Raw genomic sequence first — 13,315 nt, 5'->3', positions numbered from 1 at the left:
TTGCAAGATAAAGCAATCTGCACAGTGATGCACGTAAGAACCATTGGAACCAAGCAGCTGAGGCCGTTGACTAACATGTTTGTGATCTGCGAGTTGAGGAGGTCGAGAGCAGCAAAGGGACTGAACCGGCGAAAGTTAGTCATGCAGTGCTACACACCCTTTCGCACAAGGTTTCTAACTAAATCTAGAAGGCTGCCCTTTAGCTTGGTGGGGAAGATTCTAATGCAAAGAAATCCCACGTTCTCTCCTACGTCAAAGAAGATGTCTGTTTTGCAACCTGTGCCTGTTTAAATTTAAGCCTGTGCAAGTATGTATTTCAAGAACCATCAGAAAAGATAGGTAAAGAGTAATTTACTGGCAAATGGGGAACTATAGTTCAGCTAATGAAGCGAAACTGAAATTCATAGTCTATAGCGTACAAGAGCCAGTCAATTAGGCTGCAAGAACGATTGAATAAACTGCAGACAATAATAATAAAATAATCATCATCGTCAACATCAACTGCTGCTGCTGCTACTACTATATGGTTCTCAGTAGTTCTCGTCGTTGAGTTATTGAACAAAATCCAGAATTGAGGATGGCGTTGGAGAGCATCTGAGATTATCTTAGCAAGAAAGTGCACGAGGATAGTATGAAGCGCAGAACATATTCTTTGCAATTATATTTGGAAATTAGGTTCTGTTTTTTCTTTCCAACTTTTATCTAGAGTAGATTTGATGTGTGTCGTATAAAACCTAGAAAATCGACTTCTGGACGAGCATGTCCAGATGACATATATAGATTAACAAAATTATAAAATTTTACAATCTTAGAGTTTTGAAGTTGATTAGATTATAATATCTTATCCATGATAATTCGAATCTTATCTACTTGTTCAATCAAACTAATCTAAAAGTGCCTCAAGTTTTTCAAGCATGGAGATTGCGTCACAGAGAATTTTGAATAGGAGATTCAAGAGATTAACTGCAAAGCTTTTGTGCCATTCATATTGCATCCAATCTTGTTCTATGCATGGTGTTTGTCCTCGTGATAGTTGCAAGACCTCTCTCTGTGTGTGTGTGTGTGTGTGTGTGCTGGGGTTCCGATGCAGTCCTTCCGATGACCCCTTTCTTTTGAAGCAAAACATGCCTCCAATGCTCCACATTTGATCATGATTCTTGATCCTGTGGTCCCTTTGTAACTCAAAAGCTCTGCTAAATTGCATGCCCATGATTCTAGCAGAACTCAGAAGGCATATTACTTTGATAAATTCCAGCTCATTTTAAGTGGTATTTGCAAAGCAAGAACAGGGAAGACTCAGACGAGACAAATAATTCCCATATCGACCGAGATTGGTCCCCTACATACAAGGTATAACATTCCTTTTTAGAACCTCATTAACTTGAGACCATGAAAGACTACTTACACAAAGCTCGTTTGAGAAGCATGAGATAACAGGGTTCAAAGCTTATTTATAAACTCGCTTCGAATGGAGTTTTTCCTTCTTGGTGAAAGATGGCTTCTTTCACAACAGGGCAGCCCTTCCCGTGGCAAAATCATGGCAGCTTTTTCCTAAATTCTTGCTCCTGGACACAAGTCTGTTGCCGAGAACCCATATACGTGACACAGGTATGAAGATAAAAGAACTTGAAATCCTTCTTAAAACAAAATGAACACATTTTAATTTCTTTTTGGCAGTAATTTGTCCCCACAGGCATTTCTTGTCCTGACTACTGCCTACGTGCTTTTACAAGTTTCCCGCTGCTTGCAAGTAATTTTTTAATAATTCGCCTCCTAGAATAGTCTTCATCATGGTGTGACCACACACCAAACACTTAATAGGATGATTCTACAACATTAAAAACAATAATGGAAAAGAAAAGCGAAACCAACAGAACCACCATGTAGCCACTATCATCCTCTTGCCCAAAAAGCTGTAAAACCATTATTCTTTTGCCTTTCAAAGGGCTAAAGAATCACAACCTGTGCTTCATCAGCATATGGAGATCACGCATGTCATTGAGAATCACAAGTTTCAGTATCACAGTCTGTTTTTTCATATTCTGTGATGTCTGTGACATAATAACAACGGCCTGTCAACGTTGAGGAATCTTCTTGGTTCTGTGAGATCTAACAAGAAATCAAGCACACAAATTACTGTCCAGGATAGCATTGAATCACAAACAGAAGGTGAGTCTTCTATGGTTCACATTCATTGAATTCTGAAATCAACTCACCCAAAAGAAAAAAGAAAAAGCAAACATGTGAAGTTTATAGAAAACAAAAACTGAGAGAGAACAAAAACATGCTCACAAGCATTCATAGGAATTGTCAACATATTTATTACCACATGAAATTTTGAAGTTAGGAAATATATAATCAATTTTGTTCTTTTAACTCCAATAGTAACGCTCTTTTACAACAGAAGTAGTTAAATGTCATAAAAAAAAAAGCAAGATCGAATATTCTGAATAAGTGAACAAACACAGAATTCATGTCGACGAACTTAAGCATTTCAGAAAGTTGAAACTGTCCAGACCGTAAAAAATTACATGAAAAGAAGGAGAAAAAGCATTTATTTGAAGCGTCAGTATAAAAAATGCAATAAAGAGGAAAAGATATGGAAAGAGAAGCAAGCCACAAAAAAAGAAAAAAAGCCTCCTTAGCAGTTGAAGTTGAAGTCTACCTGTCAATGACAGTCCCAACATTATTCCCTTGGTGTTATAGTGCTGTTACTGCTGTATAAACTGTGTAATTGGATAATAGTTCCAATCAACCAAGGAAAGAGAATGTTCAAAGTTCTTGATCAAGTTCTGTCTGCTTTCAGAAAACTTGACTGCATGTCGGGTTGCAAATACGATATGGTAAAAGGAAATTGATTAGTATATCTACACATCGTAAATACCATTAAACATAGTGTTACTAATCACGCGCAGCATGCTGAATGATTAAGACATACAAACAAAGTAAGACAGTCAAACAAATCCAGACATGGCTGCTAGAAGACTAAGAACTCCATTTTCAAACAGAAAGGTGATTACACAACTAGATACTGTACCTTTTCTTAAACCAAGCTGTTCCAGTGATCTTGCTTTAAGTAAGATAGCTTCAAGCAAGAGACTCACAGAATGCATAGACATTGTATTTTTTTTGCACCTTCTGGCTTTTAAATCGAGCTTTTTGACGCTGGACCCTATCAGCTATAGATTTAGTCATCTTGGGTATCAAACTCTGTATATCAATCCCACGGAACACCTGGAGAGGAGCAGCATAGTTACCTCTGGTACTCAGCCATCCCAATAAAGCACGCGCTTCCTGCACAGGAAAATGAGATTAACGAATATTAAAAACAACCATCTATAGAGCCGTCAAGAGGAAAATAGAACACCAAAAAGGGGAAGAAAAGCACGTGCTTCCTGCACAGAAAAATGAGATTAACGAATATTAAAAACAACCATCTATAGAGCCGTCAAGAGGAAAATAGAACACCAAAAAGGGGAAGAAAGGCATCTCATAGTTCAGTGAGAGGGCTTCCTTCAGAGTAGTTTCCACCTCTTCGACATGATTATCCTCGAACTTGGCATCCCAACCCAAGGTCCTCGAGGAAATGCCACCAGCCGAAAAATCTCTCGTCGCGAAGGATTCCGGTGACAGAGGAGGCTCCACCTCCTCAAACTTGAACTGCTCGCCAGAGCATGCACACAGCAGTGGATATATTTGAGGGTTGTTTGATGCACTCAGAAAAAAAAATCCATGCAAAAAGAATTTCGTGAATATCTTCGAAGATACGTTTGATGCACCAGTGGAAAAAAACATTTCGTGGATACCTTTTAGGACGTTTGATATATCCATGATTTTTTTTACGCTGAAGAAAAATCCATCGATTATTTTCACCATTGAAAAAACTTTTCATCGATCTTTTAGGATGAATTTTCGTGGATCTTTTAGGATGGATTTTTTTATCAAGGGTAAAGCTTTCGTGGATTTTTAAGATGGAATTTTTTTCATGGAAAAAAACTTTCGTGGATCTTTTAGGATTGATTTTATTCATGGGAAAAAAAAGTTTTAGTGGATTTTTAAGACAGAATTTTTTTCATGGATCTTTTATGATGGATTTTTATTCATGGAAAAAAAAATTCATGGATTTTTAGGATGGAATTTTTTCCATGGAAAAAACTTTTCAAGGTGATGGATTTTTCCTCATGGAAACAAATTTTGTGGATGTTTAGTTATGGAAATAAGTTTCATGGATTTTTTAGATTTTGTTTTAATTTGGCCATATTCGGACAAGTTCATTGGAGAAATGGGGAGTTTGGCCGCCCCGAAAAAAAAATTCTTGCTCCGCTCATTTGGGTTTAATCATTTTCTCCTTAAACTTAGAAACATTGACTTTGCCCTCTTTTGACGGCAACAATGAAAAAGAAATGCAATTTTTCTTTCCTACTGAGTTATAAAAGGCAACCCAACCAGACAAATATAAAGCAAATCTTCTCCTGCGACCGGTTATCCAGATAATGGGGATGAAGTGGAAACTAGATCGCAGGAACACTACCGAGAAGATGTGCCAGAAAAGTTTGACTTTGCCCTCTTTTAACGACAAAATGCAATTTTTCTTTCCTAATGAGTTATTAAAGGGAACCCAACCAGACATATATAAAGTAAACTTCTCCTGCAACCGGTTATCCAGATAAACCGGGATAAAGTAGGAACTGGATCGCAGGAACACCACCGAGAAGATGAGCCAGAAAAGTTATTGTGTAATTAAGGTATATTTCTTGAACATCATGAAGAACGAGAATCTTGAAGAGCCAGAGTCATTTCAGTATGCGGTTACAAGCTTACTCTTTGAATATCCCGCAGTATTTAATTCAGCCGTTGACCGACTTAACTCTTCGTATCAATGACTAGAAGAGACCACTATGACTGATAATTTCTGGAAAACTGCTGTTTTCCATGTTGCTAATTAAGTTAAGGGCCTTTGGGACAGCTTCTAACATCCGTGAGACCGAGTAGGAGCTTCCCCAGTTGCATTTTTCCTTTGCCCATGCAAGGATCCCTCTAGGGAAGTTTGGCAACAAGAACACCAACAGAGTGTTCCAACCATCCACTTGAATATATCATAATTCTCATAAAGGTAGCCCAATTAAGACCTAACAGGAACAAAGAGGAACATAGTTCTACGTCCATGTTTTCGGATAAACTTAAAAAAGACTTGTTATCAATCATTGCAATACCAGGATTACCACGAACAATTTTTGGCTCAAATCAATACAAGCAACACTCAAGTTCATAGAAGCTGGGGAAAATTGTAAGATCAAATTATATTATGTCGCAACTGCATCAAGTAGAAATTTTCTACGCCTATTCCCTGACACGTGCAGTTTTTTTCTATGCTAGCAATCTACTCATCTTTCTTCTTGCAACAAGCTGCGTTAGTAAAGCTCTTTGTGACACTTTTTTCCATGTCAGTGAATAGTGAAGTTCTTGTAGCGAGGACAAGAAGCCGCTGGATCAATTTGTTCATATTAATCTCAGCGTGAAACAAGAGGTTCGTAAATGTGGTGACAAAAGGAGTATTTATTATTCTTCTTTGCAATTCATAAAACAAAAAAAGAAAAATAGAGCAGCACAATAACTGTGAGTTTTCACCTCAGCTTATGATGGTCTACTCATGTGTTTAACCCTAACCTCTAATTGGTATTTTATTTTCAAATGATCCATTTTTTTACTTTAAATGGTATTACAGTCGGAGCCTTGATGAGTGTCCAAAAATTTGGCTTTGCGGTGAGTGCATAATTTCTTTAAGATTGTCAGATCCAACAGTTGTTAGACCGAAATGAACAACAAACAATTAAATGACAGTAGAAAGGACATTTTTCTTAAAAAACGAATAACAAGAAAGTTTTTTTTTATTAATTGGATTTTAATCCGATCAACTTAAATTGAATCACCCCTACGGGCTGTGCTGCATGGTGTTTTCAATGTCTTCCTCTATTAAATGGAATTAACACTCATACCTATTCCTGGTTGCTCCTAGAAAAGGAGGCCTTTATGTTATAAGTTGAAACCGAATGACACCAACACTCCAAAAGGTCTGCCTGCAAGGTACAAGAGAGCAGATATAGACGAGATATTTTAAAAGCAATTCAGGTAAACCGGAACAGACTCAAGAATACAGCAGGCCTGTTGTCATTGGCAAGAGACAAGCAGTACCACCTTTGCATATGTACATATTGATAAGTTGAAGATACTGAGACTGACATCCATAGTTGCAGTTTTTTACTGAAGTTGACCCATCAATTTGCCATTAGAGCCAATGTAACGATGCATTACCTACTCTCATGTCACTATTTGCAAACCTCATCTTACACATTGAAAGGAAGAGTAGACTAGCCAAACAAATTTATGAATCCAATACATCAAGCAGCCATACCCATGTGGGGTCAGACAAAAGAAATTGATGATGGTACAACTTAAACCATGCATATACAGTTAGAGGTTGTATGACGTGAACCATAGTCACAAAAAACTTTTTGGGTGTTTTAAACAACAAGGTTTATCTTGGGTCTAATACGGCGAGCTTGAAAAAAAGGAAAAATACGGAAAATCTGGTGAGTTTTAAAAATTTAAAAAAAAATAAAAATAAGGGAAAATAAAATAAGTGTTAGACTAATAATACAAACATCAAAAAATAAGTATATTTGCAACAAATAAAAATTAGAAAATGACAAAAAACAGTTTGTCATTAAGAAAAACCTGAACAAATGAATAAAATGAAAAAAAAAAACGCAAACAAACACATTTGTTGTGTTTTTTTATGTTAACATTAAAAAAGGCTTTTTACAATTTTAAACGATTATTTTATTTATTGCATTGAGAAAAACGACATAAAATAATTACATGTTCATCAAGTTTCTTAGAAGATTTATTAGGTCAGATATATTATTTCAGTCCTTGATTTCCAATATCCCTAATGAGACAAAGGGCTAGGAAGCAGGTTCAAACATAACACGAATTGAAGGCCACTGATCTCTCAGGCCACTAATGACTAATCATTTGGTTGCAGCCTATCCCTATGGGGAGAAGAAAGAACTACCTGGAACTTTTTCATATTAATGAAATATTAGAAACATGACATCCGAAAGAATAGTTTACATTCAGTTAAATACATTTACACACTACTGCATACCTGATCACCTGTGGTAGATGGGGAGAGAGAGCACATCAAATGTGGCTTTAAACATTGCCACTATTTGCCAAAATCTCTCAAGCTTTGATTTCCTGTGGAAGCTTAACGATAGCAAAATGGGAAAGTCTCAGATTCACACATATACAGTGATTTGAGTCAAAACAATCGAACTAGTTTTAGCCCCATATCCAGAAAGCTAGCTTGAAATAGAAATATAGAGCAACATGGGAGTTTGAAGTGACAATGAATCGATCCAGTATACAACAACAGCAACAATAAGCACAGCCTACAAAAGCATACCTGTTGCACCTCCCTGACATACTCAAAGTGCTAGTATATTTCATAATTGCCATATAAGTTGAACACAATCCATTGAATCCACCATTACATATGGGTTCAAACATGTGGAAAATCATGTAGGATTCAAACAAACAAATCATGAACGAACACATGACGTCCTTATTATGTCTGTCAAGAACTATAGATAAAACCAAGAAATAAAAAGGTCAAGGTAAACACCAAGTATTTATTTTAAAGGAAAAAGGGTCAACAGAAAGGACCGAAAAAAAAAAAGCTATAGGAAGTGCAAGCTTTATCGCAGCATCAATTTAGATCCTTGAAATTGGAAATAAAATACCAATCCAGGAAAAAAATGGGTCACATATTTCAGCTATAATTTACAACACAATTTAATTTACATATGGCAACGAAATCTTTATCTTAGCATATTAAATATGAGCATTTTTACTTCAGTCAACATCCAAGCATTGCTTTTTGTGTTCTTTTATGCACTTTAAGTAATTTTCACATCCTGTTGATTATATGGTAATTTTTCTGTTCCTTTATGCACTTTAACTAATCTTGACATTGTGTTGATTATATGGTAAGGGCACCTGATAAATGAAATAATGATTAAATATGAACATGTTTTTCTGCAACAACATAAAATATGAAATGAGTGACCAAAAAGCTCAAACATTTGCAAAATTATTCAAAGTAGAGAAAGCATAAGATCACACCACTATCTATTGCATATGTACCTGTCAGTGAGACCTGCAAAAATGTACCATCAGTGACCATGGAGACAGGATATTTGAGATTTTTCCACGTGAACTCAACTGAAGACTTGCACCCACAGGCTACTAGTAAAGGTAAAAATAGCTGAATCTATAGTTAACAGGTTCCTATTCCCAAACAAATATTTTATTCTGGATGTAAGCAATAGATTGCCACTACTTGCAGCAGATAACCCTACTCCTACTAAGCTTTTTCTAGTGAAATCATAAGGCTATTCCCCCTTCCTAGTTTCGCTTTATTGATGAATGATGATAAGAACCTCCATTCTCTAGTAAAAAACCTAAATATTACACAGTTTCAACGACAACATATGACTAGTTAAACAACTACTATGCATTCTAGTGGATTATCATCTAATTGAAGTTGAGCAGGTCTATCATTTGCCACATTTGAATGCATTGATGAACCCAGCATACATTCACTCTGTTGAAGTCTTTGCCATAATTCATTATCAGCAAATGAGTGTAAACAGGAGTTATCCTTGTTATTTTATTTCTTTTGTGGACCTTTATTGTAATTTTGTTTAGCTGCCCCTAATCCTCATTAATATGGAATTAGGGCGAATGAAGATCAATTCCCTTTCAGAGCAACATGGGAGTTTGAAGTGACAATATCCCGTGGTTTTTCCCTCTCGTTGAGGGTTTTCCACGTTACATCCGTGTACGATCTTTATTTCTCGTGTTTCTATTGTTTCTACATGGTATCAGAGTCAGGTTTAGTTTGTGAAATTTTTTGCCGGCCGTGAAGTTCTGGCCCTAACCGTTCCATTGCTCACTGCCCTTGTTCCACCGTCGCCGCCGCTTCCATTGTTGCCACCGATTCCGGCTGCAACAGATTTGTGGTTTCATCGTTCAGGGTTGCCGTCGGTATTAGTTGGTGACCATGGCTGATTCTTCTTCCTCTACAGTCAATACTGATCACGCTTTTCATCGACTTTCCCCGTTCATGTTACTACCATTCGGCTCACCAAGAAAAATTACCTTCAATGGTCCGCTGCCATCACCATGGCGATTGCTGGTCGAGGCCGTATTGCCTATCTGAATGGGAGAAAGGTTGAACCTGTTGCGACTAGTGCGGCTTGGGATACTTGGTTCCTTGAAGACAACCAAATAAAAACTTGGATTGTCAATTCTCTATCTGTATCTTCTGATATTCAACCTCTCATTCTTCGTAAGAAGACTGCGAGAGATATGTGGATTATTTTGGAACAAATGTATGACCAGAAGAAGATGAAGATTCGAGTGTATCAACTGATGAAGGATGTGTATGCTCTTCGGCAAGGGGATCTCTCGGTCACAGATATTTATGTAATCTTAAAGTCCCCAAGACCAGATGCATTATGTGGCTGAAGAATGGGAGAATATGATATTCCTATTCTTAGCAGGACTGAACGATGAATTCGAAAATGTAAGGAGTCAAATTCTTAATTCTAAAGAAGCATTTAGTATTGAAGATGTCTACTCCCGTGTGGAAGCTAAAGAACAAAGGCGTCTTCCGTGGGCGACAACGAGCACGGGTCAGAAAGTATGAAGGGCCATTTAATGTGGTCAAGAGGATGGGAAAGCTGGCGTACAAGTTAGATCTCCCGCTAGACTTCAAGGCGCATCCTATGGTTCACGTCCGCAACCTTTTGTTGTAAGGGGTTCATCGTATCTTTTTTCGCTCAAAATGACACGACCACATATCATTTACATAACATCCCTTGAGAGACTTTCCTTTTGTCTAACAAGTAACCTCCTAAAACTGACCATTATACCAATGCATCTAGTTGGCCATGCATTGGTTATCTCAACCAGTCAGCCATTTATTTCAGTTGCATCTAACTGACATTTTTAACTTGATGGTGCACGTGTTGCTTCATCAAGATCCTAATGTCTCACACGACTGCTTTCCCTTTTGTTGTAAGGGGGTTCATCGTATCCTTTTCGCTCAAAATGACACGATCACAGATCATTTACATAACATCCCTTAAGCGCACTTGTCATGTATTGCATGTTTTTCATTGACTTTCCTTGTGCCATACGCATAAGCTCCTGAAACTGACCATTATACCAATGCATCTAGTTGGCCATGCATTAGTCGTGTCAACCAGTCAGCCATTTATTTTAATTGCATCTAACCAACATTTTTAACTTGATGGTGCGCATGTTGCTTCATCAAGATCCTAGGGCAGTTTCCACGTCTCACAAGACTGCTTTCCCTTTTGTTGTAAGGGGGTTCATCGTATCTTTTGCGCTCAAAATGAGACGATCACATTTCATTCACATCACATCCCTTTAATGCACTTGTCTACTATTGCATGTTTTCAGTGAGTTTCTTTATGTCTAACGAGTAACCTCGTAAAACTGACCATTATACCAATGCATTTAGTTGGCCGTGCATTGGTCGTGTCAACCAGTCAGCCATGTATTTCAATTGCATCTAATTGACATTTTTAACTTGATGGTGCCCACGTTGCTTCATCAAGATCTTAGAGCAGTTCCCAGGTTTCACAGGACTGCTTTCCCTTTTGTTGTATGGGGTTCATTAATAATACGATCACATATCATTTACATAACATCCCCTGAGCGCACTTGTCATGTATTGCATGCTTTTCGTTGACTTTCCTTGTGTCATACGCATAAGCTCCTGAAACTGACCATTATACCAATGCATCTAGTTGGCATGCATTAGTCGTGTCAACCAGTCAGCCATTTATTTCAACTGCATTTAACCAACATTTTTAACTTGATGGTGAGCATGTTGCTTCATCAAGATCCTAGAGCAGTTTCCACGTCTCACAGGACTGCTTTTCCCTTTGTTGTAAGGGGGTTTATCGTATCTTTTGCGCTCAAAATGAGACGATCACATATCATTCACATCACATCCCTTTAGTGCACTTGTCTAGTATTGCATGCTTTTCATTGACTTTCCTTATGTCTAACGAGTAACCTCGTAAAACTGACCATTATATCAATGCATCCAGTTGGCCATGCATTGATCGTCTTAACCAGTCAGCCATTATTTCAATTGCATCTAACTGACATTTTTAACATGATGGTACACATGTTGCTTCATCAAGATCCCATATCAGTCCTCATGTCTCACAGGACTGCTTTCCCTTTTGTTGTAAGGGGGTTCATCGTATCTTTTTTCGATCAAAATGACACGACCACATATCATTTACATAACATCCCTTGAGGGTTCTTGTCAAGTATTGCATGTTTTCATTGACTTTCCTTTTGTCTAACAAGTAACCTCCTAAAACTGACCATTATACCAATGCATCTAGTTGGCCATGCATTGGTTATCTCAACCAGTCAGCCATTTATTTCAATTGCATCTAACTGACATTTTTAACTTGATGGTGCACTTGTTGCTTCATCAAGATCCTAGAGCAGTCCTCATGTCTCACACGACTGCTTTCCCTTTTGTTGTAAGGGGGTTCATCGTATCTTTTTCGCTCAAAATGACACGATCACAGATCATTTACATAACATCCCTTGAGCGCACTTGTCATGTATTCATTGACTTCCTTGTGCCATACGCATAAGCTCCTGAAACTGACCATTATACCAATGCATCTAGTTGGCCATGCATTAGTCGTGTCAACCAGTCAGCCATTTATTTCAATTGCATCTAACCAACATTTTTAATTTGAGGGTGCGCATGTTGCTTCATCAAGATCCTAGAGCAGTTTCCACGTCTCACAGGACTGCTTTCCTTTTGTTGTAAGGTTCATCGTATCTTTTGCGCTCAAATGAGACGATCACATTTCATTCACATCACATCCCTTTAATGCACTTGTCTAGTATTGCATGTTTTCATTGAGTTTCTTTATGTCTAACGAGTAACCTCGTAAAACTGACAATTATACCAATGCATCTAGTTGGCCGTGCATTGGCCGTGTCAACCAGTCAGCCATGTATTTCAATTGCATCTAATTGACATTTTTAACTTGATGGTGCCCAAGTTGCTTCATCAAGATCCTAGAGCAGTTCCCAGGTCTCACAGGACTGCTTTCCCTTTTGTTGTATGGGGCTCATTGTATCTTTTGTGCTCAAAATGAAACGATCACATATCATTCACATCACATCCCTTGAGCGCAATTGTATAATATTGCATGTTTTTCAATGACTTCCTTTTGTCTAACGAGTAACCTCATAAAACTGACCATTATACCAATGCATCTAGTCGGCCATGCATTGGTCGTGTCAACCAGTCAGCCACTTATTTCAATTGTATCTAATTGACATTTTTAATTTGATGGTACGCATGTTGCTTCATCAAGATCCTAAAGCAGTCCTCATGTCTCACAAGAATGCTTTCCCTTTTGTTGGAAGGGGGTTCATCGTATCTTTTTCACTCAAAATAACACGATCACATATCATTTACATAATATCCCTTGAGCGCACTTGCATGTTTTTCATTGACTTCCTTTTGTCTAACGAGTAACCTCCTAAAACTAACCATTATACCAATGCATCTAGTCGGACATGCATTGGTCGTGTCAACCAGTCAGCCACTTATTTCAATTGCATCTAATTGACATTTTTAATTGATGGTACGCATGTTGCTTCATCAAGATCCTAGAGCAGTCCTCATGTCTAACAGGAATGCTTTCCCTTTTGTTGGAAGGGGGTTCATCGTATCTTTTTCACTCAAAATAACACGATCACATATCATTTACATAACATCCCCTGAGCGCACTTGTCATGTATTGCATGCTTTTCGTTGACTTTCCTTGTGTCATACGCATAAGCTCCTGAAACTGACCATTATACCAATGCATCTAGTTGGCATGCATTAGTCGTGTCAACCAGTCAGCCATTTATTTCAACTGCATTTAACCAACATTTTTAACTTGATGGTGAGCATGTTGCTTCATCAAGATCCTAGAGCAGTTTCCACGTCTCACAGGACTGCTTTTCCCTTTGTTGTAAGGGGTTTATCGTATCTTTTGCGCTCAAAATGAGACGATCACATATCATTCACATCACATCCCTTTAGTGCACTTGTCTAGTATTGCATGCTTTTCATTGACTTTCCTTATGTCTAACGAGTAACCTCGTAAAACTGACCATTATATCA

At 37.8% G+C, this 13,315-nt stretch overlaps 1 protein-coding gene across 48 annotated transcripts in view; it reads right to left on the bottom strand.

Moving 5' to 3' along the window:
* Positions 1-1,611: 1,611 nt before the first annotated feature.
* Positions 1,612-13,315, bottom strand: part of LOC116250286 (uncharacterized) — a 66,851-nt gene continuing 55,147 nt past the window's right edge. For 10 of the 48 annotated variants that reach the window (XR_007572728.1, XR_007572726.1, XR_007572727.1 and 7 more), the window contains 5 exons: positions 7,169-7,269; positions 5,997-6,077; positions 3,038-3,294; positions 2,666-2,815; positions 1,612-2,109 (listed from right to left, as the gene is read on the bottom strand). Coding sequence is in view for 16 of the 48 variants with exons in the window: in XM_050076556.1 (XP_049932513.1) it covers positions 2,712-2,815; positions 3,038-3,172; positions 3,258-3,294 (276 nt within the window). In the remaining 32 variants the exon portion in view is untranslated. The remainder of the gene's footprint in view (positions 2,110-2,665; positions 2,816-3,037; positions 3,295-5,996; positions 6,078-7,168; positions 7,270-13,315) is intronic. The other 38 variants (XR_004171413.2, XM_050076556.1, XM_050076557.1 and 35 more) reach the window with 19 other exon arrangements.

Source organism: Nymphaea colorata, chromosome 3 (genome assembly GCF_008831285.2).
Source record: "Nymphaea colorata isolate Beijing-Zhang1983 chromosome 3, ASM883128v2, whole genome shotgun sequence".
In the NCBI taxonomy this organism is placed as follows: domain Eukaryota; kingdom Viridiplantae; phylum Streptophyta; class Magnoliopsida; order Nymphaeales; family Nymphaeaceae; genus Nymphaea; species Nymphaea colorata.
The sequence above is the reverse complement of the archived record's forward strand: the minus strand, read 5'-3'. Positions and strand labels throughout refer to the sequence as shown.